At 36.0% G+C, this 23227-nt stretch overlaps 1 protein-coding gene across 1 annotated transcript in view; it reads right to left on the minus strand.

Moving 5' to 3' along the window:
- Positions 1–22786, minus strand: part of LOC132520613 (T-cell receptor-associated transmembrane adapter 1) — a 34752-nt gene extending 11966 nt beyond the window's left edge. The window contains exons 1-3 of the mRNA XM_060149356.1: positions 22650–22786; positions 10505–10615; positions 2750–2786 (exon numbers count right to left, since the gene is read on the minus strand). Of these exons, the coding sequence (XP_060005339.1) occupies positions 2750–2786; positions 10505–10615; positions 22650–22656 (155 nt within the window). The 5' untranslated portion in view covers positions 22657–22786. The remainder of the gene's footprint in view (positions 1–2749; positions 2787–10504; positions 10616–22649) is intronic.
- Positions 22787–23227: the final 441 nt, after the last annotated feature.

Below are 23227 nucleotides of genomic sequence, written 5' to 3' on the forward strand. Positions count from 1 at the left end.
TTTTGGGGAAAGGAGACTGGAAAGATCTGCCAGCATGAAGAATTCTAAACAAGATGGGGAAAGAAAACTAGAGCAGTGACACAGAGCTAGGGGTGCCCAAGAGGCAACCAAGAATAAGGTTTTTGGAACCTATAAGCACATTCTGGAGGATTCCCCAAAATACTTAGGTTAGGGACTGGACTTCTTGCATTCGCACAGGGTTGGAGCTTGGATTATGGTTACTTGTACATTAAAACAAATAAACAGAAGGCTTGAAAACATGGAGATACTTTGGTTCCAAGTGTGGCGGTGGTCACAGTGAGGGTCTCATCTGCATATCTACCTGGAAGTCTGAGGCACCAGGGAAGGCTACCCAGGAGTTCTATTGTCATCAGGATACTCAACCCTGGGAACAGGTGGGGATTTGTCCTAAGTCCTTGAGAGAGACTCTGAACACTGAGGAGCTATAATAAGCTTAGTGTAAATCTGAACTGCTTTCCTAAATTAAGGGGTAAATATAATTCAAACGGGTGGGAATTTTCTTAGACCTTAATTTTCACCTAATAAAGCATTCAGCCTTTTTTTTTTTTAAATCAGTCAGCTACCCTTGTAAGTACAGTATTATATTATAATCCATACTTTTCAGATGATAAAATTCCACTTCAGCAATGCTCATTTTCCCAAGATTACAAACCTGGTAATTGCAAGAGTGATTAACATCCAGAACTGTTTGTACCTCAAACCGATGATATTCTCACTGCATTATCCTCTTAACACAGATCAAAAGACAAGAATTGTGTAGAATTACGTTTAAAGGACAAATAAAGTGGCCCAGGGGTAAATACCAGGAAGTGTATATTTAACTTTCTATTAGATATAGACGCTTTGCTGTCCTTAAAGTGATCATGTTCCTGACTTACTAATGTAGGAAGGCAGGGATTTGGGGAAGCAGGAAGATAAGACCAGAGAAGCAAATTTCTTTCCCCTCCAGCATAGCTTCCCGCCTAAACCAATGCTGAGTAGGATCAGGGGGGTAGTGCAGCAGGGAACCCAGCGTGAGGGAAGCTTGCCTACCTTCTACCCAGCTTTGAACCATCTAAGGACTGAGGAAGCATCCACAATTCTAGCCCTACCTAAGAAAGATAGCCCTTATTTCCACCTGCTGTTTTAATGTTTATTTCTTAATGGCTGGAGATAGTTCATTCGTTTTTTTCTGAAGCCTCCATGCTCTCCTATAAAGGTGACTTTGGCTCCCAAACTACATAATCAGAGAAATAGACAATCTGTGAAGTACATACATAAGCTTGTGAATTAATATGCCAGCCTCTTTATAATAGATACAATCTGCATTGTATATTCAAATTTTGCCTAAATGGAGATTTATTATAGTAGATAACAGATTATTAAATCCTTGAGGGAAGGATCGCATCTTTTCATCTTTGTATCTCTGTTGTCTAAACAAATGCTTATTTGTTGAATGAATATTTATTGGAGGAACAAATGTTATAAAAGAACAAGCCTCCTTTCTGAATTTTCCCTGCAGCTAAGAGCCTGCTTGCTTTGAGATGAGTGTTTTACCAGTTTTTCTTTCCGATTCTTCCCATCCTAATCCAAAAACCACCAACCCAGTCTTTGGTAGAACGATAGTATCACAAGACTTTCTATCACACTGCATCTTAACTGCCTTTCAAATGACAAGAATCAAATCAATCGTCAGATTAACTTCTACATGGTTATGTAGGATTCTTTTTGTCATATTTTTTGTTGTAACCAAATCAGCAAATCACTCTTGACATGAACTAATGACTTAAATTATCTCATGTTATAGAATCCAATGTTAAAAACAGTCATAAAATATAGATTGTCTTTTTTGTGTGGGTCTGCCTGTAGCCCAGATCTGAATCTTCCAGAGACATTTCCACACGGAGAAGAATTGTTTTTTAAAAAAGGACATTTTAGAGGCCAATAAAAAGCTTGCAGTCTTACCCTGTGCAGTGAGAAAGCTTTGTGTTTTTGAAAGACCTTTTCAGCCTTTCAGTTTACCATTTCAAAAAGGTCTTGAAGAATCCTCTAGGAAATTTTCTAGATTTAGATTTTTTTAATCCTAAAAGAGAAATTTCCAATCTAATGATACATTTGGGTCAGAATATATTGTCCAAGAAAATGAAACTTCTTTACTATGCTTTATATTATAAACCTTCTTTTAAAAAAGTTTTATACTACACAAATTTGTCTGCAACATTCTTAATAAGTATAAGCGATTAAGTTATGTTATATCTATAACTGCATATTATTTTAGAGTTATTTATTGGCAATACCCTTAAAAATGGCACAGCACAAATCATCCTTGTTTATGTATGTGTGCATGCATATCTTAAATTGTATCAATATTGCCAGATTTCTTACTACCTTGAATTCTTAAGAGCCACACAATTCTGTATTTAATTAGACTACATTTTTACAACCTGAAATGAATCCTAATCTAGGATATCTTCTTCCAAAATTAATGAGGATTCTGTAGATAACAGGTTAGAGTTTCATTTTGTCCTTCATCCAGCTCTCTCACTGACTCAGGATGAGTAAGTAACTAGGGCAGATAATAATATTATAACTATTATTCTTCAGGTGGAAATAAAAGTAATTAAAACTCACTTTTCATTTTATTTTAACCCAAGTGAAACATTCCTGAGCCAAACCTATAAGCAATATAACGTTAGTTACTTCTCCTTATTCCTTGGGAATCATAGTCTATGACTCATATTCTACATACCTGGGAAAGTAGTCATCGGAGTACGTGTATGTTTTATCTGAAAGATATTCAAAATAGACAAATTAAAAGAAATTTTGACGTACATGTCTTAAACCTTCTAGAGCATGCTCTGAGGGGAGCTTAGCCTCAATGCCAGTTAACATCTTTAATCAAGCCACTTGACCACCACTGTTTGAACTAGGGATAAGGATATTCTCTGATTTGGGCCAATCAGGTTCTCTCTTGGTAATCTGGAATGAAAACATGGTGCAGCTTGGCAGTAATGCAGAGCCCAGCTGTGTGGCCATTTCATGCAGGGAAACACCAAGCGGAGTACACTGGAAACCTGTCCCTGCCTTTTCTGTGGTTCCAGCCTGTTGTGGGGCCTGGCTGTACTCTCTGCCTTCAGGTTCTACGAAACACCTCTGCTTCCTTCTGACAGACTTCCCTATTTGCCCTTGCTGGTTTGGTTAGGCTTTTCTTCCTTATCAAGAAAAAAAAAAAAAAAAAAAAGTCCCTAGAAGACACTTCTATTTATTTACTTATTTATCTAATCTTGGAGTGCCCATTATCATTTCTTGCTATGTGACAACAACATCATAAAAATAATGTTCAGGAAGTTCCTCTGGTCATGATTACATTTCACCCACATGGTAAAAATAGAGAGGTAAGGAGAGATAAGGGTTCTAGAGAGAAGAAATCCAGAAAAGGTTGGCAACACAGTCTCTAAAAGTAATCAAAACAGTAGAATGACTTTTAAGGGAAACAGTATGCTGGTCTGCAAAAACCAGACTGACCAGAGATTTGATGTAAGATTGTAAAATCATGAAAAAAGTAGGGGTCAAATCTCAAAGTATCCACTGTTGAACCTTGGAGGTGGTGGTTCAAAGGCAAAAGAAAGGAAGTATTTGTACTTCAAATTAAATATGTGTATTCAAAATTGGAAAAAAATAGTTTCAAGAAATTTTTAGAGAGGCAATAGGGAAAGTTAAGAGAAATTCAGAGTTCAGTTTTAATAATTAAGGTCAAAATTATGAAGCAGTGTGTATTACTGGTTTCTCAATAAATTTTCTTTGAACTGAATAGTTGTATATAATATGATATTTATTATATTTTGATTGCATTTTATTAAACCTGGCATTAAATAAAAACCAAAATCTTGCAAAAGCTATCATATGAAAGTAAAGGCCAGTATTATCTAAGTCTCTGACAGTGACTCAGAGACAATAGCAATCAAATGGTGATCTTTCCATTTTAACATTTGGAAAACACTGTGTGTTGGTAAGAAACTAACAAAAATGTTTCCCAATAATTGAGCAAGTCACCAAACAACTACAAAGACTATTTTTAGTTAGATTTATGTGTGACAAAGTTGTTATTCTCCAGAGAGGTCATTAACTCTTAGAGAAACATTATTAAATAATGTTTCAAACAAATTATTAAAATCACCACATTGGAGGGCGAAATGGATATGTCATGTGTCAATGTGTTTGGAAGAATTCTGTAAAGGACCAAATGCGGGAAGTTTTTGCAAAGCACAAACATCAAGCAGCTATGGGACCGAAAGTGATGAATCCCATTTGGGATCTGTCAGAAATATGTTTCTTCTAGCCCACAGTAAATGTCTTACCATGGACTGCATCTAAAAGATGCAGCTGTTTTCAACTACCTTCGGACTAGTTTTGTGAATATGAATGCAACATGGATGTGGGGAGAAGCCTAGAGAAGTCTACTGTTGCACAGTAGCCACAAGTTAATGGAAGCCCAGCAAACTCAGAAAGCTTGAGAAATGTAAAAAATATCAATAAGCATAGGAATAAAAATTAGTTAATATAGATTAGAAAATTGTTAACTGGAAAATATAAAGTATGTATTGATTTCTTTTTATATGAAGTACATGTTTATACTCAGGTCATTAATTATTATTCAAATTTGTCTGGAATTAAAATGCATACACAAGAATTTAGCCCACCTGTAGCCTGAGGTATCATGGAACAAATTCAGGGTTAGGAATCAGAAGACACTGGATTTGGGTACCAGCTCTTCAATGCATTTCATTGCAAATGAACATGAAAATCATTGCAAAACTGATTCTTAGTTTATCAATAAAATAGTGTTAATAATGCCTATATCATGGAGTAGATGTGGAAGATAAATGAAACAATTTATGTAAAAACATTTTAGAAAATGACAAAGTTGGTTATCAATATTATATTTCTAAATCCATATCCTGCAGCAAGCCACGTTTAATTGTGCTGATTTGGATTACGAAGTTTCTTCATTAAATGGATTAGCTGAAAAGTAGTTGATAATTTAAATGCTATTTGAATGATAAAAATATTATAAGTAAAGCTTGATTTGAAATGAAATAATCAAATCTCACCTTTCGCAAGAAGATTTTCACCAATTGAGTAGTAAATTCAAAGAAAAGATAAAAACAAACAAAAAATAATGACAGTACTTAAATAGAATAAAAAAAACTAGGTATGGAGTAAAAATGTTTCTCCAAACAGACCAATAGTTCTTAAAGATAATGTGGATTTTCCAGTTGGAGGTGCTTAGAGTATGAATGACGGTGCCTGGAAAATACAGTGCTGTAATATGTAAAAGGATAGCTCTATAGAAGGAAAAGGAAAATGTAGTTCGATGTATTAGCAGCAGAGAAAAGCAAATAAATAAATAAATACTTAAAAGATTTAGACCAAAAAGCTTTGTGTGAAAAAGGAAAGAGAAACAACTATATAAAGGCTACAATATAATAATGTGATGCTTAGGTGGAATGAAAGGGAACTAAAACAATGTGAAGAGGGAGAAAATAAGTAATGGGTAAAGGATATTACACATCAAAACCAACTGTATTGAAGAAGCACCCTGAAAGGGAACCTTAAAAGTTTGAGGTCACCACATCACACTACTCTTAAAATTTAAATGTATAATCTGGAGTGGGACAATCAGTACTTGCGTGGTTTTAGTTTTACAATACTTACCATAAGAAGTGTGATAGAATATGATCTCTTTCAATAGAGGTATAGCAGTCAAAGGTTTAGAGGTTACGGCAAAGGAGAAAGGTCTGCAAGCTCAGGCTCCCGAAAAGAGCTTGCTCTGTCCTCAGGCCTTATAGGTTTATTTAAAAGTAACTGGCATGATTTAAAACCTACTTAAACATTTCAGTTATATTTAATAAAATCAAACACAGTTTTTATTTTATTATAAAGCAGTTATGTTTGCAAGACTCTGTGTGAGAAAAGCTGGGTGAGTTTTCATAATCCTCTCTTGTGATTCAGATATAAACACTGTGGTAGGTTCATGGTTGAAAGGGTGTGAGCTAACATTTTCTTTTATGTTCCCCCTTTATAGTGTTCACTCTTCCATGTGCGATACATAACAACAAGAAACAAGAACACATGGTTTGAACTCCATAATACAAATTTTATGATACATTTTTAATGTGAAATATGTGGCATAATTTTCTAGCAAATAGGAGATACACTGATAGGACTTTGATGTATGAGCAAACCATGCAGTTCTTTATCCTTCTCAAAACAGAGAGGAAAGCTTAGATAAAGAATATTTTGGGGACTTAAAGGAAGAAAAAGTGAATGCATTCCTATCAGGAAAAGAAATAAATATAATCCTACTAAAGAACAGATTTGGACAAAGAATCACATACAAATGAAAGATTTATTTGGGGGGAAGGAGGACTCCATTTCAAAGCTTCTACCTAGCCCTGCTACAGAAAACATCAAGGAGTGGCTTATCTTGTCTATCTGATTGAATGTGTAGATACTGCATTGTTGCTGGGATAGAGATTTTCTTTTTTAAGCTATTTAATACACCTGCAAAACTTACTCGCTAACTGTTTGCCAAGGTGGAGTCATATCTTGCAAGTTTCTTAGCACAAAGATGTAGAAATAAAAAGCTACATAAGGCCAGATGCAGGGGCATTGTGTACACAGACCAAGGGGCAGAAAACCTGGCTAATATGATGCAATCTCTTCTAGTCTGTCTGTCCAGGAGAAACAAAGCAGTGAGGAGTCTTCAGGAGGACTGAAAAGGAGTCAAACAGTTTGCAGAGCTAATCCCAAATCCACTTGGAATCTCTGGGTGAGAAAGAAAGACAGTGCTGTTTGCTTATATGAGGTAGAAAGGATGGGTCATTAGTAATACTTGAGTGGTTGGGAATGGACTGCAGAGAGAAAAAGGGAGATGGGATAAGAACAAAGGGCCTTATCTGGCAACAACAAACACTGTTCCAAGGCTAATCTTAAATTTGCACATCTATAAAGCGCAAGACCCAGGGTAATGTGCTCCGCCTAAGGAGTAAAGATAGAGTGAAGTCTCAGTCTTATTTTGTTTTTTTTCTGGATCCATGAGCTCGGGGGTGAGCCTACCCATGACCCAACCCAAGTCCCGGTGGTGGAAGTGAGTGGTACCATAATTCCTAGCAAATTGCAGGTCTAGGGTATTCAGGGTGGGGTGGGGTGTGGGGGAAAGAGGGTGTCCTAAAAGGATGGGAAGGTGCACATGAGGGTATGAGATAACACTCCATCCCTATACTTGACCCAGTATATATATACTTGACCCAGTGCTGAAAATTGTGACTCCCCTGCTGGACACTTCATCCTGCCTGGAGTAGTCAGACAGAGTCTGTGGGACCTGGCTCAGACCTGGGTAAGGGCGTAGTGTCTTTGGCTGGTGGGAGTGATGGCGCAGTGCAGCAGTGAGGGGCCTGAGCATCAGGGGGCTGTGGTGGAGACTGGAGCACTCTGGCATGTCTCCACTCCCCTCTCTCTAGGTGTCTTTTTCTCCCCCTCCCACTGGCGTCTCTGTCTTTTTCACCATCCTTAGAAAGGGAGAGGCAGGGCTCTGCTGCAGGGCAATCCACTGGGCTCATATGCATCTGTAGGGCATCAGATCACCATGAAGGAGTCGGTGAGGGTACAGAAAAGGGATGTGTTCGAGAAGTCTTTAGCTCTTTACTGCTCAGATAAATTAATTGGAGACAGACTAATATTTAGAACCAACTCCATGGAAGCCTACAGAAAACTCTCTAAAATGAACCTGTATGTTCACAGACTTGAACACAACCGTTATCACTAAAACTCAGGTTATTGTACAGACATGTTAAATAATAAAGAGACGGGGGCAGGAAATGGGATGAGAGCTGGAGAGGGCTTAGAGAGTTTAAGGATGGTGGGAGGGGTGAAATAGCCAGAGAAACTAATGTTCACTGAAAGAACAGACATTAAAATTAAATGAAGCCATAGTAAACCTCTAACAAACATTTGTGGAAGGAGTGAAAGAAGGAAGCACCCGGGCCACCAGGAACAGTGACGTGGGCTGTACCCTGTCCAGGACCCACCTACTAAATCCTCAGCACTGTGCTAAGGTATCTGCATACTTCTCACAAGAACTCCATGGTCTAGATAGTATTTTCCACATTTTGTAGATAAGGAATCTGAAAGTCAGAGAAGTTACGTTCCTCAGACAAGTTCTCCCAGGTAGATATTGAAAACAGAGTTCTAATACAGGTCAGCTTGACTTCAAAAGCCATGATTTTAAAAACAGTTGAGGGAACTGAAATTGATTTTTAAAAGTACATCAATAAATGTCATTCACAATTTCCTGTTTTTTTTAAGCGTTCTTTCCCACTCTGTTGATTTTAGGCAATAGAGTCACGTATAGCATGCCTGGGTTTGTACCATTAGAAAGAAGAAAAAAAAATCTGCCTTTGTAAAAAAAGAAAAGCCCACTTTTTTTTAGTTAGGCAACTGTCTTTTAACAGTGGTCAACTAATCATTACAAGCAAATAACTCCCCCCAAAAGTTTGTATGGTAGCAAAACGGTATGAATATGGGTAAATAAATTCCAATACACAAACAATCAAAAATGAGAATTGGAAAACCTATTCACCTTGTGCTGTAATAGACTGGTACAGCCAAATAGTTCTGGGCAGAAGTAATAGGTCAGTAAAATTAGACCAGCCCTGGTCTTGATCACATTGATAAAAAGTGATTCTAAACATACATATTCCCCACAATTCAATGCAATCATAGGGCTGAAAAAAAGGACTATTTAGGTTGAAAGTAAATAGGTCAAATTTGCTAAATAAAATTTAAGTTAAACAGTTGGGTTTACATTAAACACATAAAACCGCTTGTTCCCTGGCCCCATACACATCTCCAGAGGATTTCGGCCGGAATCAAGCAAGAGTGAAGTACTGGCTCAGATAAATTCTTGTCCTGGTTCCCACCTTAAATTATTTCATCTCTTACAGCTCTCAGTTCACCTTTTACTAATTCAGGTGACAATATTATCTGCATTCATAAAATACTTTAATAAAATAATTGAAATGTAGTCATCTTAAGCTATTATACAAAGAAAAGTTCTACTCCTAGCTCTCTTCTTTCTATAAAGGAAGGAAACTTTTTAGAAGATGTCTGATGGGTCATCTTGCACTGACATATAAAGTTTGTTAGTCTGAAAAATATTTGAAAATAAAAAATAACTACTGAAATCATTGCTAATGAAAATGTGTTGCTTACCTGGAATTTCATCTTTGGCATAGCAATGATATAATAGAGAGCCTAAAAGAGTGTTGGGTTTCTGGCTGAGGACATTTGGTCAACAGTGTAAAAGTAGCATGTGCTGGTGGAAACTGTTTTAAACAGATAATTAGAAAAACTGAGCACTTATCCTTGATTTTGGTATTGAAAAGATGTGAGACCTCAGCCATGTCACTTCATTTGCTAGTGACTCTCATCTTTTTTTTTCAAATCTGTATGACAATAATGCCTTCTTCATACCTTACATTAGCATTATCAACACTTAAGACACTCTTAAGTGCATCAAGGACTCTCTCTGGAATCTGACCATTGTTCTGATTTAGCTTCATGTACTTTTACTTGGACACATGTACTTAACTTAGTTTTGTTCACTTTGCTTTATTTATTTTCATCTGTTTAAAGAAAATGTATTTACCTTTTCTTTTCTATTTGTTTACCACTTAAATGTCCTGCCCCCAAGAGTTTTTTGGTTCTAGAATATTAAGAGCACTGCAAGAAATAGCTGAACTTTCATTCCTCCATTCACCCGTCATTGTGTTCAGCATACATACCTATGTTGAGTGCCTACAGTGTGCAAACATTGTGCCACTTGATGGGCACCACACTAATTCAATCATGGCACAAGAGGGTGAAAGCCACGTGGTTAATACTTCTGCCCAGCTTAATGGAAAGAAAAGCTGTCGGTGGCAGATCCTAGACTCTGGGAGTGTTTGATAAAAAGCCCGTGGTTCAGTCTATTGCTTTTCCAGTTCCCTTCTGATCCCAACCAAGCCTGCTGCACTCTAGAGGCCGACTGTTGCTGAGAAGTTTGAATAAACTTGTGTGGAACCTTAAAAGACCTAGTCTTCACTCTTCTCATCACACACCAGAAAGAACCTTTACAGATGCTCCAGAACAGGCTACAATTTCATGAGTTGTTCAACTGGAGGAGGAAGATGGAAAAATACATTTTCCCAGGATAATCCCTTCCTACGCTGTACCCTCTAGTAGAGATAAAGCTAAAATTGGGAGTCTGTTTACATTTCTCACATGATTACATGTTTAAATCAAGAGAACCCTCAGCGTGAAAAAAAAGTACCAGATAGATTTTCTACAGATAAAAATATCTTACTGAATAACATTTCATAAAATCATCTTATTCTGTAGGTTTTCCAGTGACTCAATATCCACTCAAGCAGGTTTCATATGGCTATTTCTGAAAATGTCTTACCTTGTCGCTGCTTTTCCACATAGTGGGAAATGTTGAAGATAAGCGATATAGTCAGAGCTAAACCCAAGAAGGCTAGAATTGCCCAGACATAAAACTGGCATTCAGAGTTTTCTGTGGACAGAAGAAAACACACGCTTAATATAGTAGCTGCGCACTCATTTGTTTTGAGCTAGGTATTCCCACAATTAAAACCACTGTGTTTATTCACAACAAAGGACAAATCTCTGTCAAGAAATTAGTTAGCATTGACAGCCAAAGGCTTTTTACAGATTTCAAAATAGGTATTCAAATTCCCGCCTGGGTAAAAGGAAGCAAGTGTCCCACATTCTTAGTAAAGATGAAATGGAAGACATTTTTAGTCTAGCTACTAAGATTTGACAAATAGTGACAGGTTATAAAAACTTTGGTTCAAAATTAAGAACTTCCATATTATGCAGAGTCATAATAGGCTATACTTTTCCCGTTTCTTTAATCCTTTGTCTGTAGTCATATTGAATCCATGCTTTCATTATTATGGAGAATCACTTATCACTTTCTACTAATCCCAGTACTGTAGGACACTGTGTGTTGGGATAAAACAATAATACTGGAATAATAGTAACCCAGTTTTGTCAAGACTGGCCATAAGGAGTTTTCTCATACTATTTAGAGCTCCATGAGCAGATAATGGAGGGTTGATTCTGCTCTTCCCCTCTGCGAAGGCCTCTTTTTTCATTCCTGAGCTGTAAAGGGGGTTTTGTGGGATATTGCCTGTCAGTTGCCCTTGATTATCTATGGCAATCTTTACACATATATGAGTGACTACTAAGATAATTAGCCTAATAACAAATATATTTGTAAATATATTATAAAATATGAGATATAGTTACACACATATATAAAATTCGGCTAATTATCTTAGTAGTCATGTACCCATGTGAATACTGACCCCAGAAAAATAACTTGTGATTGTATAATACTATATATTTATGTATTCAGTCAGTATCTCTTCTGTGCCAGGAACTATGCCCTATATTAGGGAATTAGAGGTAAAGAAAACAGAATCTTTGCCCTCAAGGAACTCTGTTTAGTTGGGGATGTGAATGTGTGAGCATATAATTAGAAATGCAGTGTGAAAATAGCTACAACAGAGATTATGTTCCTTCATAGTCCCAACTCTCTCTCTGTGGCTGCCTAGAACATTTTAAGCCCTTTCAAAGAAATCCAAATACGCTAAACATAATAAGCAGAAGAGGCAAAATCTTTAATAGGAGGGAAATTAGCTTTACTTCCCTATAGCCTGTCTTTAAACCATCAAATAAAGACTCCCTAAATCCAGATGTTCTTTGTGTTGCTCTATTTTACTTATTTTCTGAATCTCAGATTTGACGTTTGAGTTGTTAATTTTCTTTGAATTATTAACATTGCAGTGGTTGTTGAACTGCCCTCTATGTATTTGAGTTGCTTTATTTATTTATTGGCATCATTTATTTTTAAATGAGCATAGTTAGGCATAGTGGTGATTAAATATATAAAATATATATTTATTTATGATATAGATGTACATATACATATATGCATATAATTTGCATATCACTTATTCATCTATACATTGCTTTTGTTTGAACTAGTTTGTGTCTCTTTTAACACCTGTCTACTAATGTCTGCTACCTCCTTAATTTTGTACCATGTAGTTAGATGTTCAAAATACTATATGCTCCACAGAGAATAGGACCATTTCTGCCTTCTACTCTGCTGTGCCAGACATATACTACAGGATTTATAAAAATTTTTCAAGAATTAATAAATGGGAAAGTTAACTGATAATGGTAGTGAAATGAGTGGTTTTATTTTCTTTCAGGGAATTTTTATATTTCATAAAGTATTAGAAAACTGAGAAGACTTGAGCAGTCTTTTATCTTCTGCAATAGAGCTACCAATTAATTTGGTTAAAAACACTAACATTTGGAGGTGCCTAATTTATTCATCATGAACATAATCCCATAAATACTTATAGAATTCTATAATATAATAAACTATTTAAAATAGATTAAAAATTCTAGTTATATGATACTGCACATATTTTTAGATTTGATTTTTAAGTCTAATTGTTTATTTAAAAAACAATTGCCTGCTGAGTATAAATTTTAAAAATTCCAACCATCAAATATAGAATAACACTTAAGGTCCTCTATTAAAACATAAATGGGACACTAATATTACACTTATTAGCCTTTTTAGAAAAACTTACCACTGTTTTTGGGGGATTTTTACCATGTTAGTATGTTATTTTTAGTGGTTGCATAGAATTTCATAGTGTTACTGTAATATAATTTATATACCCAATTCTCTAAGATGGACATTCTGATTTTTAAAACATTTTTCTTACAAACAATAACACAAGAAACTCCATTGGATAGACATTTTCCATGTATGTGGACTTATCTGGAGAAAGGTTCCTGGGAGTAAAATTGCTGGGTTAAAGCAAATTTTTAAGGCAAACTTTCAGAGCTTGATTGTTCCCCACCTCCTGTTGATAATAACCCCTTTCAGGTGGTTGATTTAACCATCATGGTGAACAATCGGGCCAGCAAGCTGTCTCACTTGCCAGATGGGTCTCAGTTTCCCTCTTTGCTGTCACAGTATAGGGTTATTAATTTCTGATTTCTGTTATTAAAGTAATGATTAAATTAATGATTCTATTATTAGAGAGTTTTCTTCTTTTCTTTTCCTTGTGTATGTCCCTTAAGGACCCACAGTCTAGATACAGTTCTAAGTTCATTCACATTTTAAAGCAATTTGAGTGCACACACTATATTTTCTATTGTGGTATGTTACAACTATCATTTTAGGTTATTCACTCAGCCAAATGTAGACTCTCATCACTCACCCTCTACAGTCAGTGTTTGGTGACACTGAAATAAATGAACTTTAATTGCTACAAAGAGGCCAGACTTATTATACACGTCATGTATGTTCAAAGTTAAAAACAATTAGTAAACTCAGATAAGCAAAACAAAAAGATAAGAATCAACTCTAATCCTACTATCAAGAGACAATCACTGTGAACACCTTGGTTAATACAATTCCAAACTTATTATTATTTTCTGAGTAGAAGTTGTTATGGTCGGAGGCATAGGATTTAGTTATACTGACTATACAGTTATTTACATTTCCCCTGATAATTTTATAGCATGAGTCTTTTCCTATAAGCAAAATAGTCTTCCATTTCTATTAGCTACTGTCTATTCCACTGTATGGATTTTCCATTATTTATTTATTTGTTTGTTTGTTTATTTATTTATTGCGGTACGTGGGCCTCTCACTGTTGTGGCCTCTCCCGTTGCGGAGCACAGGCTCCGGACGCGCAGGCTCAGCGGCCATGGCTCATGGGCCCAGCCGCTCCGCGGCATGTGGGATCTTCCTGGACTAGGGCACGAACCCGTGTCCCCTGCATCGGCGGGCGGACTCTCAACCACTGTGCCACCAGGGAAGCCCCCATAATTTATTTAATCAATCCCTTATCGTTAGACATTTAAGTTGCTTCTAATTTTTAGTTATATAAGAAATCTTGTGATGACTAACTTTAGCTAAAACTATACACCCAACCTTAATTTTTTTTAAGGTAAAAATTCCTGAAGGTGAATTGCTGGATCAAAGGACATGCACATCTCAAAGAATTTTGGTGTCTTGAAGGCCAATATTTTAAAACACAATACTAAGCAGACCCTGCTCAGGTCAATTTGGCCTCTGTTTCTATTAGTTCAGTTGGCCCTGACTTTATGTTGATGGCTCTTTTCATTAATCCTTGCTCCATCAACCACCACTCTTAACCCAGCTACTATCTTTACACACATGATCCCCATACACTCTTCTCCTCCACGGTTTCTGGAGAAAGTTGTCCCTTTGTTTTTTCTTTGGAGCCTGTGACATAGGTCCTTCAGGAGAAGGTACCTGCTCCTATCTCTTCCCTAAACATAGAGGATGTAACACTTCTCTTTCCTTACCATAAGTAATTTCCACAAAATGTTACTTTAAGTTTCCTGCCTGTCTTTTAGGACTTACCTACTATATCCACCCAATAATATACCATGCTTCAATCATTCTGAAGCACTTGCAATTTTCAGTAGATACCATACTTAACCATTTCATGCCTTTATTTCTGTGTATTTGCCCCTTTTCCTGAAATACTTTCCCCCTTGGCCATCTGACAAACTCCTAGTCATCCTTCAAAAGTACCTTGTTTCTGAAGCACTCAGTCACTAGACTGTGAGCTACCCGAAGGACAGAAAGAATGATTTATTGATCTTTATCTTCATTCTTTAATTTCCTCATTGTGCCTATTGTTATGGGTATTCGTTAAGACATATAATGAAATTTGTAGAATAGCATTTCTTACTAATAAATGCTCAATAAATGGTAGCTATTGTTATTATTATTATCTTACTCCCACTATTATTTTGGCAACCTATTCAGCACAAAGTAGGTGCTCACTAAACATGTGCCAACTAAGTAAATGAAGAGTGGATGAAGAAGGATAAATGTAATAACCAGGTCCAACAGAAAGGTTCTGATCAAGTATGACATCTAGACACATCCACAACCCAGGAAAAGACCAAGTGAAGATTCTGCTACATTTGTCTCTAGTACTATTGAGAAAGGACCTACCTATCTCCCAGCGGCTGGGAAACAGATTGCTGTGAGAAGAGTGCTCACTGTAGCTTTGGTGAAACTACTCATCAACCACAACCTAATTCTCTCTGCCCAGAATCTATATTGCCAAAAAAATCTAATGATTATTATTCGTTTCCTAGGAAACTTGATACAAGGAAGTTGGAGCTAACAGCTAGCTATCTGATTAGATTTATAGGGGTGGTAACAGCTATAAAGGTAAAATTTTATTTTCTTGTTTAGAAAATCAGTCTTTGGGAAGTTTGATTAGTGTCATTAAAATCTCCAGAAAAAGAAATTTAGAAAATAACACTAGCTGAGCTCTGTTGCAACTCTAGGACATATATGCTTGCATAAAACTCAGATGCTTGCATAAAACATAAGAGTCAGGGTGAGTAGAAACAATCTCTTCACATACCACATAATAATTTCGAGAAGCATGAAATGGGGATGTGCTTCCATTCTCTTTTCTTCAGCCTTTACCTTAAAGACCTAATATGTTTGTTTTTACGTATTCAATGCACACTCTTCTATGAGAACAGAAAAATGGATGTTTTCCTGTATGCTCTCAACATGGTTCTACCTGCATGAACCAAGAGTAACCTCATGAAATTGTTGTTTTGTCTAGCCGTTGTCAGAGAGAGAATGACTGAAGATTAAGTACTGCGCTTAAAACTCAAATTATTGTTTTTGGCAGATGTTCTTTATTATTTCTTTTTATTTTCAGCCTAGAAATTATATACCATAATATAAAGTAGCATAGTGTAACTTATCTAAGAACACGACACATTGACCAAAAAGCTGCACTGCTTAAAATTAAGAATTTGATGGATGTTTGGATAACTTACCTTTAGCCAAATTGGGTGACTTGTAACCTTGCTTTAGAAATAGTCCAGTCTAGAATTATTGCATCAAATCCCCATGATATAGTTTAGGAATTTGTTCATTCATTTATACACATGCTTAAAGGGTACAAAACTGATTTTGGGAGGAGATTTTTGACCCTCCCTGTAGGTTTTCCCTGGATCAACCTCTATATGGTGGCTTCGATGATTTCTGTACTGGGACATGCGCCAGTTATGTTCCCAAGACTTCTTAAGAGAATATCAAACTTGCTTCCATCTCAGCTGATGACCTGCCTAAAATAGCAACAGAGAACTAAACTTCAGGTTGTAGCCAGAAAATAAAAATTAACTCTCTGTCGCTCTTTTTGTTCTCTTCCATTTCTACATTTTCTTTGTTATCAGAGCAAAATAAAACTCATTTTACGAAAAAGAACCAACTGTATGAGACTTGCTGTTGAATTTATTAATTATAGAGATGCTATGGACTAGAAGATATTGCTTAATACATCACTTGGTATCAGGTATAAGAAGCTGAGGATCTCCTCAAGAACAGGTACATTTTTACTCTTATAATCCATGTGAATATTGTCACTGGTCATCTGTCTGGCCTTGTGTATCATCTGACACACACTCTATCTTAACTAAATCTCTAGGAATTATATGCTACTCATATTTGTGAACTAATCGTACACCTTGCTCCTTATTTTCTCTTTGTGTTGATTTATTTGGTTGTCCTTTATACTGTTCTGTGTACTTTTAATACCACTCTTTCTGAGGGAAGGGTAAGAGAGCAAATAAATACATAGAAAATTATAACAAATCTCTAGAATTTATTACCCTTGGGAGAACTAGTAAAATCAATCTCCTTCGTACTTAGTTTTTTTCCATTTCTCACAGCATCTAGTATTTAGTATATACTGTGGTTTGGGTAAATAAAATATAGCACAGTATAAAAAGGTATACTTCAGGGCTTCCCTGGTGGTCCAGTGGTTAAGAATCCACCTTCCAATGCAGGGGACGCCGGTTCAATCCCTGGTCAAGGAGCTAAGTTCCCACATGTGGTGGGACAGCTAAGCCTGTGCACCGCAACTACTGAGCCTGCACACTCTAGAGCCCTTGCACCACAACTAAAGAGAAACCTGTGTGCTACAATGAAAGATCTCTCGTGCCGCAGTGAAGATCCCGCATGCCACAACTAAGACCTGACACGGCCAAATAAATAAATAAATATTAAAAAATAAAAAGGTATACTTCAAGGCAGTAAGCAGAAAGCCCTAATTTCATTTAAAAAATTACACTAATTCTAGCTAGAAATTATCCTATCATTCGCAAAAATTATATTTCAATTAGAAATTTTCCTTTCTCCTTTTTAATTAAAGGGTGCACTGAAAAGTTGTATTAGTCCATTAATTGCTACAAGAAGACAATTTTTCTCTCAGCTACAAAGAAATAACCAAACCAATATCACAAGACTACACTTACACTAAAGGCTTTAGGGAAGTCCTAACAATTTTCATGAAATATGTCAGCAACTCCAAGGTAAGTACATGGACTACACCGCACAGTCCTTTAGGGCTGGGTTTTGTCTTTGCTGTAACAGTAAATTTGTTTTACATAATCATTTGGAGGCCTTTTAAAACACAGGCTGAATTCTAACGTGGGGGTTGGTTTAGCATGGTCTCCAGTGTTCCTCTCTTTTTAGGAGTCTGTGATTCCTTTCTAACCCTTCTGCTTTCCAAGATATTTTTCTTTTGTAATGTGATCTGAGTTACAAATAGGAAGATTTTCATTTAGAAGCTTTGTATTTCATCACATTCTTGGTATCTTTCATAATTTGTTGATTGACAACAATAAATGCCCCCATCTTGATAAACGAAACAAAACACACAGAGATAAGAAGATATTGAATAGCTAAATGATGGAGACTTTCAACTTGAATGGTAGATTTGTGTAAATGTTCACATACACACACTCACACACATACTTTGTACCTCCCCTTACCCAGTTACTCTAGCCCCATGTGGGTATCTATTCAATACAGACAGTCCCTCTTATAATAGTGCATGTGCAAAGTACCTAAAAATTCTTGCCTGACAAATGCTATCTTTAGTATCATTATTCATTAATTGCAATTACTTTCATTTACGTAGCTTTTATCAATTTAAAAAGAACTCCTACACAATTTTAATTTAACTATTTGTACTGTTAAAAAGCCAAAAGCATCAAGAAGTTGTTAGTGAGGCAATGACAGCTAGGAAAACCATGATTTCAGTTTCTAAACAGCTTTCAACTACCAGGGGCTAATAGTAGTAGGTTTAATTATAAGACCTCTGACTCATTTAAAGCCAAAAGTTCTTGGCAGGTGCTGTCTTTGGAATTCACAATTACATGTACTCCGGAAGGAAACCCAGCTAAGCAAATGTAATGTCTTTCTGCTGGCAGGTTTGATTCATACAGGAGCCTTTACTTAAACAATTAACGATAGAAAAGCAATACATATAATGCCTTAACTATTTCTCCTTCAGAGGATCTGTAACTGAGACAAGTGTGTGAGTTTATAGTATATAGGATATGGCTTCCCTTGATGGTTTCTCTTTCTTGGCTTGTAAACTCTCTCAGAGCAGTGACCATCTCTTCTTTGCATTCCATGAATGTATATATTTATTTTAGGCACCCTAGAAACTTCAACATGAAAGTTCTGATATTACAATCCCCATGGATTCTACTCATAAAATGAATGTTTCCTACTGTGGTGATCGATTGGTGTCAAACTAGGCACATGCTTGATGACTCTTTGATATGGCATGTTGTCACTGTCCACACAGCCTCTGCCACCACTGTCCATCCCCATCATCCCATCAGTAAAAGGCATTAGAGTCGTGGACTAATCACTGGAAGAGATTCTCAAATCTAGTCCCAGGCTTTCAAGTAAATAAGATACTGTTTTTTTTTGTTTTTTGGGTTTTTTTTTTGCAGTACGCAGGCCTCTCACTGTTGTGGCCTCTCCTGTTGCGGAGCACAGGCTCCAGACGTGCAGGCTCAGTGGCCATGGCTCACGGGCCCAGCCACTCTGCAGCATGTGGGATCTTCCCGGACCGGGGCACGAACCTGTGTCCCCTGCATCAGCAGGCAGACTCTCAACCACTGTGCCACCAGGGAAGCCCTAAGATACTGTTTTTAATGCAAAATTTGAAAACTGCCAAATTTAAATGTGTCTATTATGAATAGAAGGTTATTTGGGAAGTGAATGATATATGTCAGGGAGGGGCCATGATGGGGAGAGGGACAATGGCGATATGAAGCTTTGGAACATCAGTTTTCAAACAGTATAGGGAAAGAGGAGTGTAGTCACTTACTAGCTGTGTGACTTTCTGCAAAACACTGACCCTCACACTAAGCCAGCTGTAAAACTGGAGTTCAGATCCCCACCTGTGTGACATGAAGGTCCCCTCTTTCTAGTACATCACGATTCCTCTTAACCAATACTTGCTGAATTTAATGGAGGAAAGTGGACATACAGGAGTGAGATGGAGGGTAGATTTTAAGACAGTATGTTATGATTCCTCCAGTACTAGACTCTGTCTCTTTCATAATTAAACTTGGAATTGGTAAACTTGGGAAATCCTATTGGGATTGAAGTGCTGCCAAATTCCCTGCTGTAGACAAACCTCTCTTTATCTGTATGTAGCTGCTCCATTTCATATAGGTACTTATTGTTTCCTGTTGGAGAAGCACCTTGGTAAGAGCCTCTGAAGATGGCATGGGTGTGTGGAAACTTTCATCCAACAAAATACTGTAACTACTATGTTTCTTTAATGTTTTAAGAAGGCCTGTTAATTTTTTCCCTCTTCTTTTTAATTCAGGAATGCTGAATAAGTTAAATGAAAAAAATGCCTGGAAAAGGGTCCAATATTTATTTATGTATTATTAACTAGCAATTTGTGGATATTTATTTCTTACAGCTGTGACCTTTCAGTGGCAAACATTCCTGGGTCAAGTTTTCTTGAAATCGCCTGTCAAATGTTACCTAAATTAAATGATGAAACACTGTCTTTGACCTATTTTTAATTTAAAGAACATCTGAGCTTAAAAGATGATTCATAAATCAGTCCTATCTAGTCTCTAAAAGACAGGCTTTCATTGTTCTCAAAAAGGGATTGAGGCTCACGGGAAGAGAAAAGTGAGAAAAGACAATGAAAATCCTTTTTTTGAAAAACAGCGAGGTGTAACTAAATTGTGAATCATTGTTTAAATTAATGGTAGCCCAGAGGAGTTGTTTTTGTCTTTGATTTAGCTAATATTGATTTTATGTGAATGCAGAAACACAGTAGAAAGTAGGATGCTGGTACATTTATTGATGCAGTGACTACAAGGCATATAGGTAGGAGAAAAGGAAAGACTTGGGTTTTTCTTTTCATACATTGTTTTACTCAACTAGGAATAATCTCACTTTTCCATTGTGTTCACACTTATTTTCTTTTTTACTTCACCTCTCTAATGTAAAAAATACTATAATCTGAGTCTCTCCTTTCACATTAAGGATTTTTGGTTTTTGGTTTTGTTTCTTGGCTTTTAAGATCTATGAGGCTTTAATGACAAATACTGTATACATTTTATCTCTTCTGTGGAACCGTAGGTCTTAACTGACAATGGAGGAGCTCCTGTATAGCACCTGAAGGGATCTAAACATAAACTATGAAATACTGTGAAGGAAATTTTATCATCCCTTCCAAATTTAAAATTAATTAATGAGAAATAGTTGAACATCATATTCACTGCCTTCGGCCTTCCCACCCTTGCCAAGTTCCCCATGACTGTCAGCTCATAGCAATTGTTCATAGTATTGCTAAGTCCATTTCTTGCAGGGCACTAGCAAAACTGGAACAATTGTTTTTTTTCTTTGCTAATATATGTACCTGGAAAAGATAAAGAGAATTGTGAAAACCATACATCAGTTTATGTTCCCTGTGTGATTAATCCAATCAATCAGTTTTAAAATCCATGGAACAAAACACTGGGAAACAAATTCACAGGAATTAAAATATCTATTATCTTTATAAATGGCTTATACATATTGATATTAAAAATACTGTTAGCACAATTATAAGCAAAAATGTAATTAGACAATTCACAAATGACAGAATTATAAAGTTTAAAAACCCATGCAAAAATTTTCATCCTCATTATAATCAAAGTAAAACATATTAAACAATGGGTTAAACATGTTGTGCTTATCAAATTAGTAAAGATTTTTTAAAATGAGACCAGCTTGTTAAGGAGAAACACTCTAGGATGAGAGTGAATTGGTATCAGCCTTGGAAAAGCAATTTGGCAATAAGGAGACTTAAAATGTTCATAACTTCTTATTCAGTAATTCCATGTCTAGAAATCTTTCCTAAGAAAATAACCCTTAATATAGAAAAAGCTATAGAGCTGTTCATCTTTCTGTCATTTAAAATATAAAAAGACTGTATACAACATTAATGTCTAACAATAAACAGCTAAGTAAACTATAACACAAAAGATGTCACTTTGTGCATTTATGTAAAACAACTAAGCAGAAGTTATCATAAAGATGGAGATGTTATGTTAGTGAAAAAAGCTGAACATATGATTTTATTTACATTATTATTTCAGTTATGAAGAGCAAACCATGAAGATATATAGAAGCAAAAGTTGGAAGGAAATACAACATAATATCTTATTTTTCTAAGGTGATGAAAACTATGTAAATTTTTTTTCATATATATTTCACAGTTCTCCCACTTTATATAATAAGCATGTCTTCTCTTATTACAAAAAAGATGCTTATTAAGGAAGTTAAAAGTACGTAAAAGAATAAAGGAGGAATGATAGATGATAGTCAATGTGGAACAGACATTCGGCTAATCAATGTGGATTCAACTCTCATAATCCATTCCACAGGTGATGGGATTTTCACTGGTCTTTGCAAATTGTCATCTCTCTGAAAGTTGATGATTGAATTGATTTCTGGGAAGATAATATAGCGCCTAAAATCCAAGGAATTAGAATGTTGTTACTCCTAACCAGCTTTATTTTTTTTAACTTTATATTTTATATTGGAGTATAGTTGATTAACAATGTTGTTTTAGTTTCAGGTGTACAACAAGGTGATTCAGGTATATATGTCTCTATTCTTTTTCAAAATCTTTTCCTGATGAGGTTGTTACATAATATTGAGCAGAGTCCCCTGTGCTATACAGTAGGTCCTTGTTGGTTATCCATTTTAAATATAACAGTGTGTACATGTTAATCCCAGAATGTTGTTACTCCTAACCTGCTTTAGAACTAAACTAAACTAAAGAGGAATATGCATGGTCAATGAAAGTTCCTTTAAAAATAAGTACATTAAATGGCGTGATTATCAAGGAACACTTACTGAATAGCTACAACTAGCTTTATATTATAAAACACTGTCCAACTTTTTAAGAGAAAGTAGTCAATTTATGCTTATTAATATATTTCAAAATATGTTCTAATTGTGGTAAAAGTTATCCCACATTTAAAAAATAATTCTGTAAACTAATTTACTTTCCAAACCTTAAGTGTCTTTTTGCTAGAGGCTTGGAAATTATTATGTAAATTCTTAGGCATAGGAATTGAACACAAGAATTTAAAATGCCACTTACCTGGCATGCTTCTTTTCTCAGAAAAATCCTTATGTAGCCATAGGCAAATGTATGGATTAAAAATGCTCCCACAAACTTTTTTCTAAGTAATGTTGCTCTGTTATGTTAGAAGCAGTGTGGCAGTAAACCTTGTCTTATCTGTACCTCAGTTTTTTCTCTCTTCTGTTTCTTAAAATCTTTTGTGTGTACTTTGTTCAGTTACAAACAGGAAATGTGGTGATGGAGGCTTCTAGAGTTTTGATCTGAAACCAGTAAGCTGTTAAATTTTTTGTGAAACGTGAGAAGAAAAATCCCACAGGCCTCTGTACTCTGCTATTTGAATTTTTATCGGTACCTAAATCTAATTTTAAAACATATAATAAGTCAAGGTATAAATTAGACTAGGAGGGATTCCCCATGTCTCTGGAGAGAATCTGCAGATCTCCTCCCAAGTGAGGTCACATGAAAGCAAAATAAAATATACTAAACTGAGGAGGAAACAGTAAGAAGCCCCCAGGCATGCTCAGCTGTTGACTGTGTTTTCTTTGAGGCATGTCAGAGGAAAGAGAATTAACACTTTTTGAACACTTACTGTCTAT

The sequence above is a fragment of the Lagenorhynchus albirostris genome, chromosome 5 (assembly GCF_949774975.1).
Source record: "Lagenorhynchus albirostris chromosome 5, mLagAlb1.1, whole genome shotgun sequence".
Lineage (NCBI taxonomy): Eukaryota > Metazoa > Chordata > Mammalia > Artiodactyla > Delphinidae > Lagenorhynchus > Lagenorhynchus albirostris.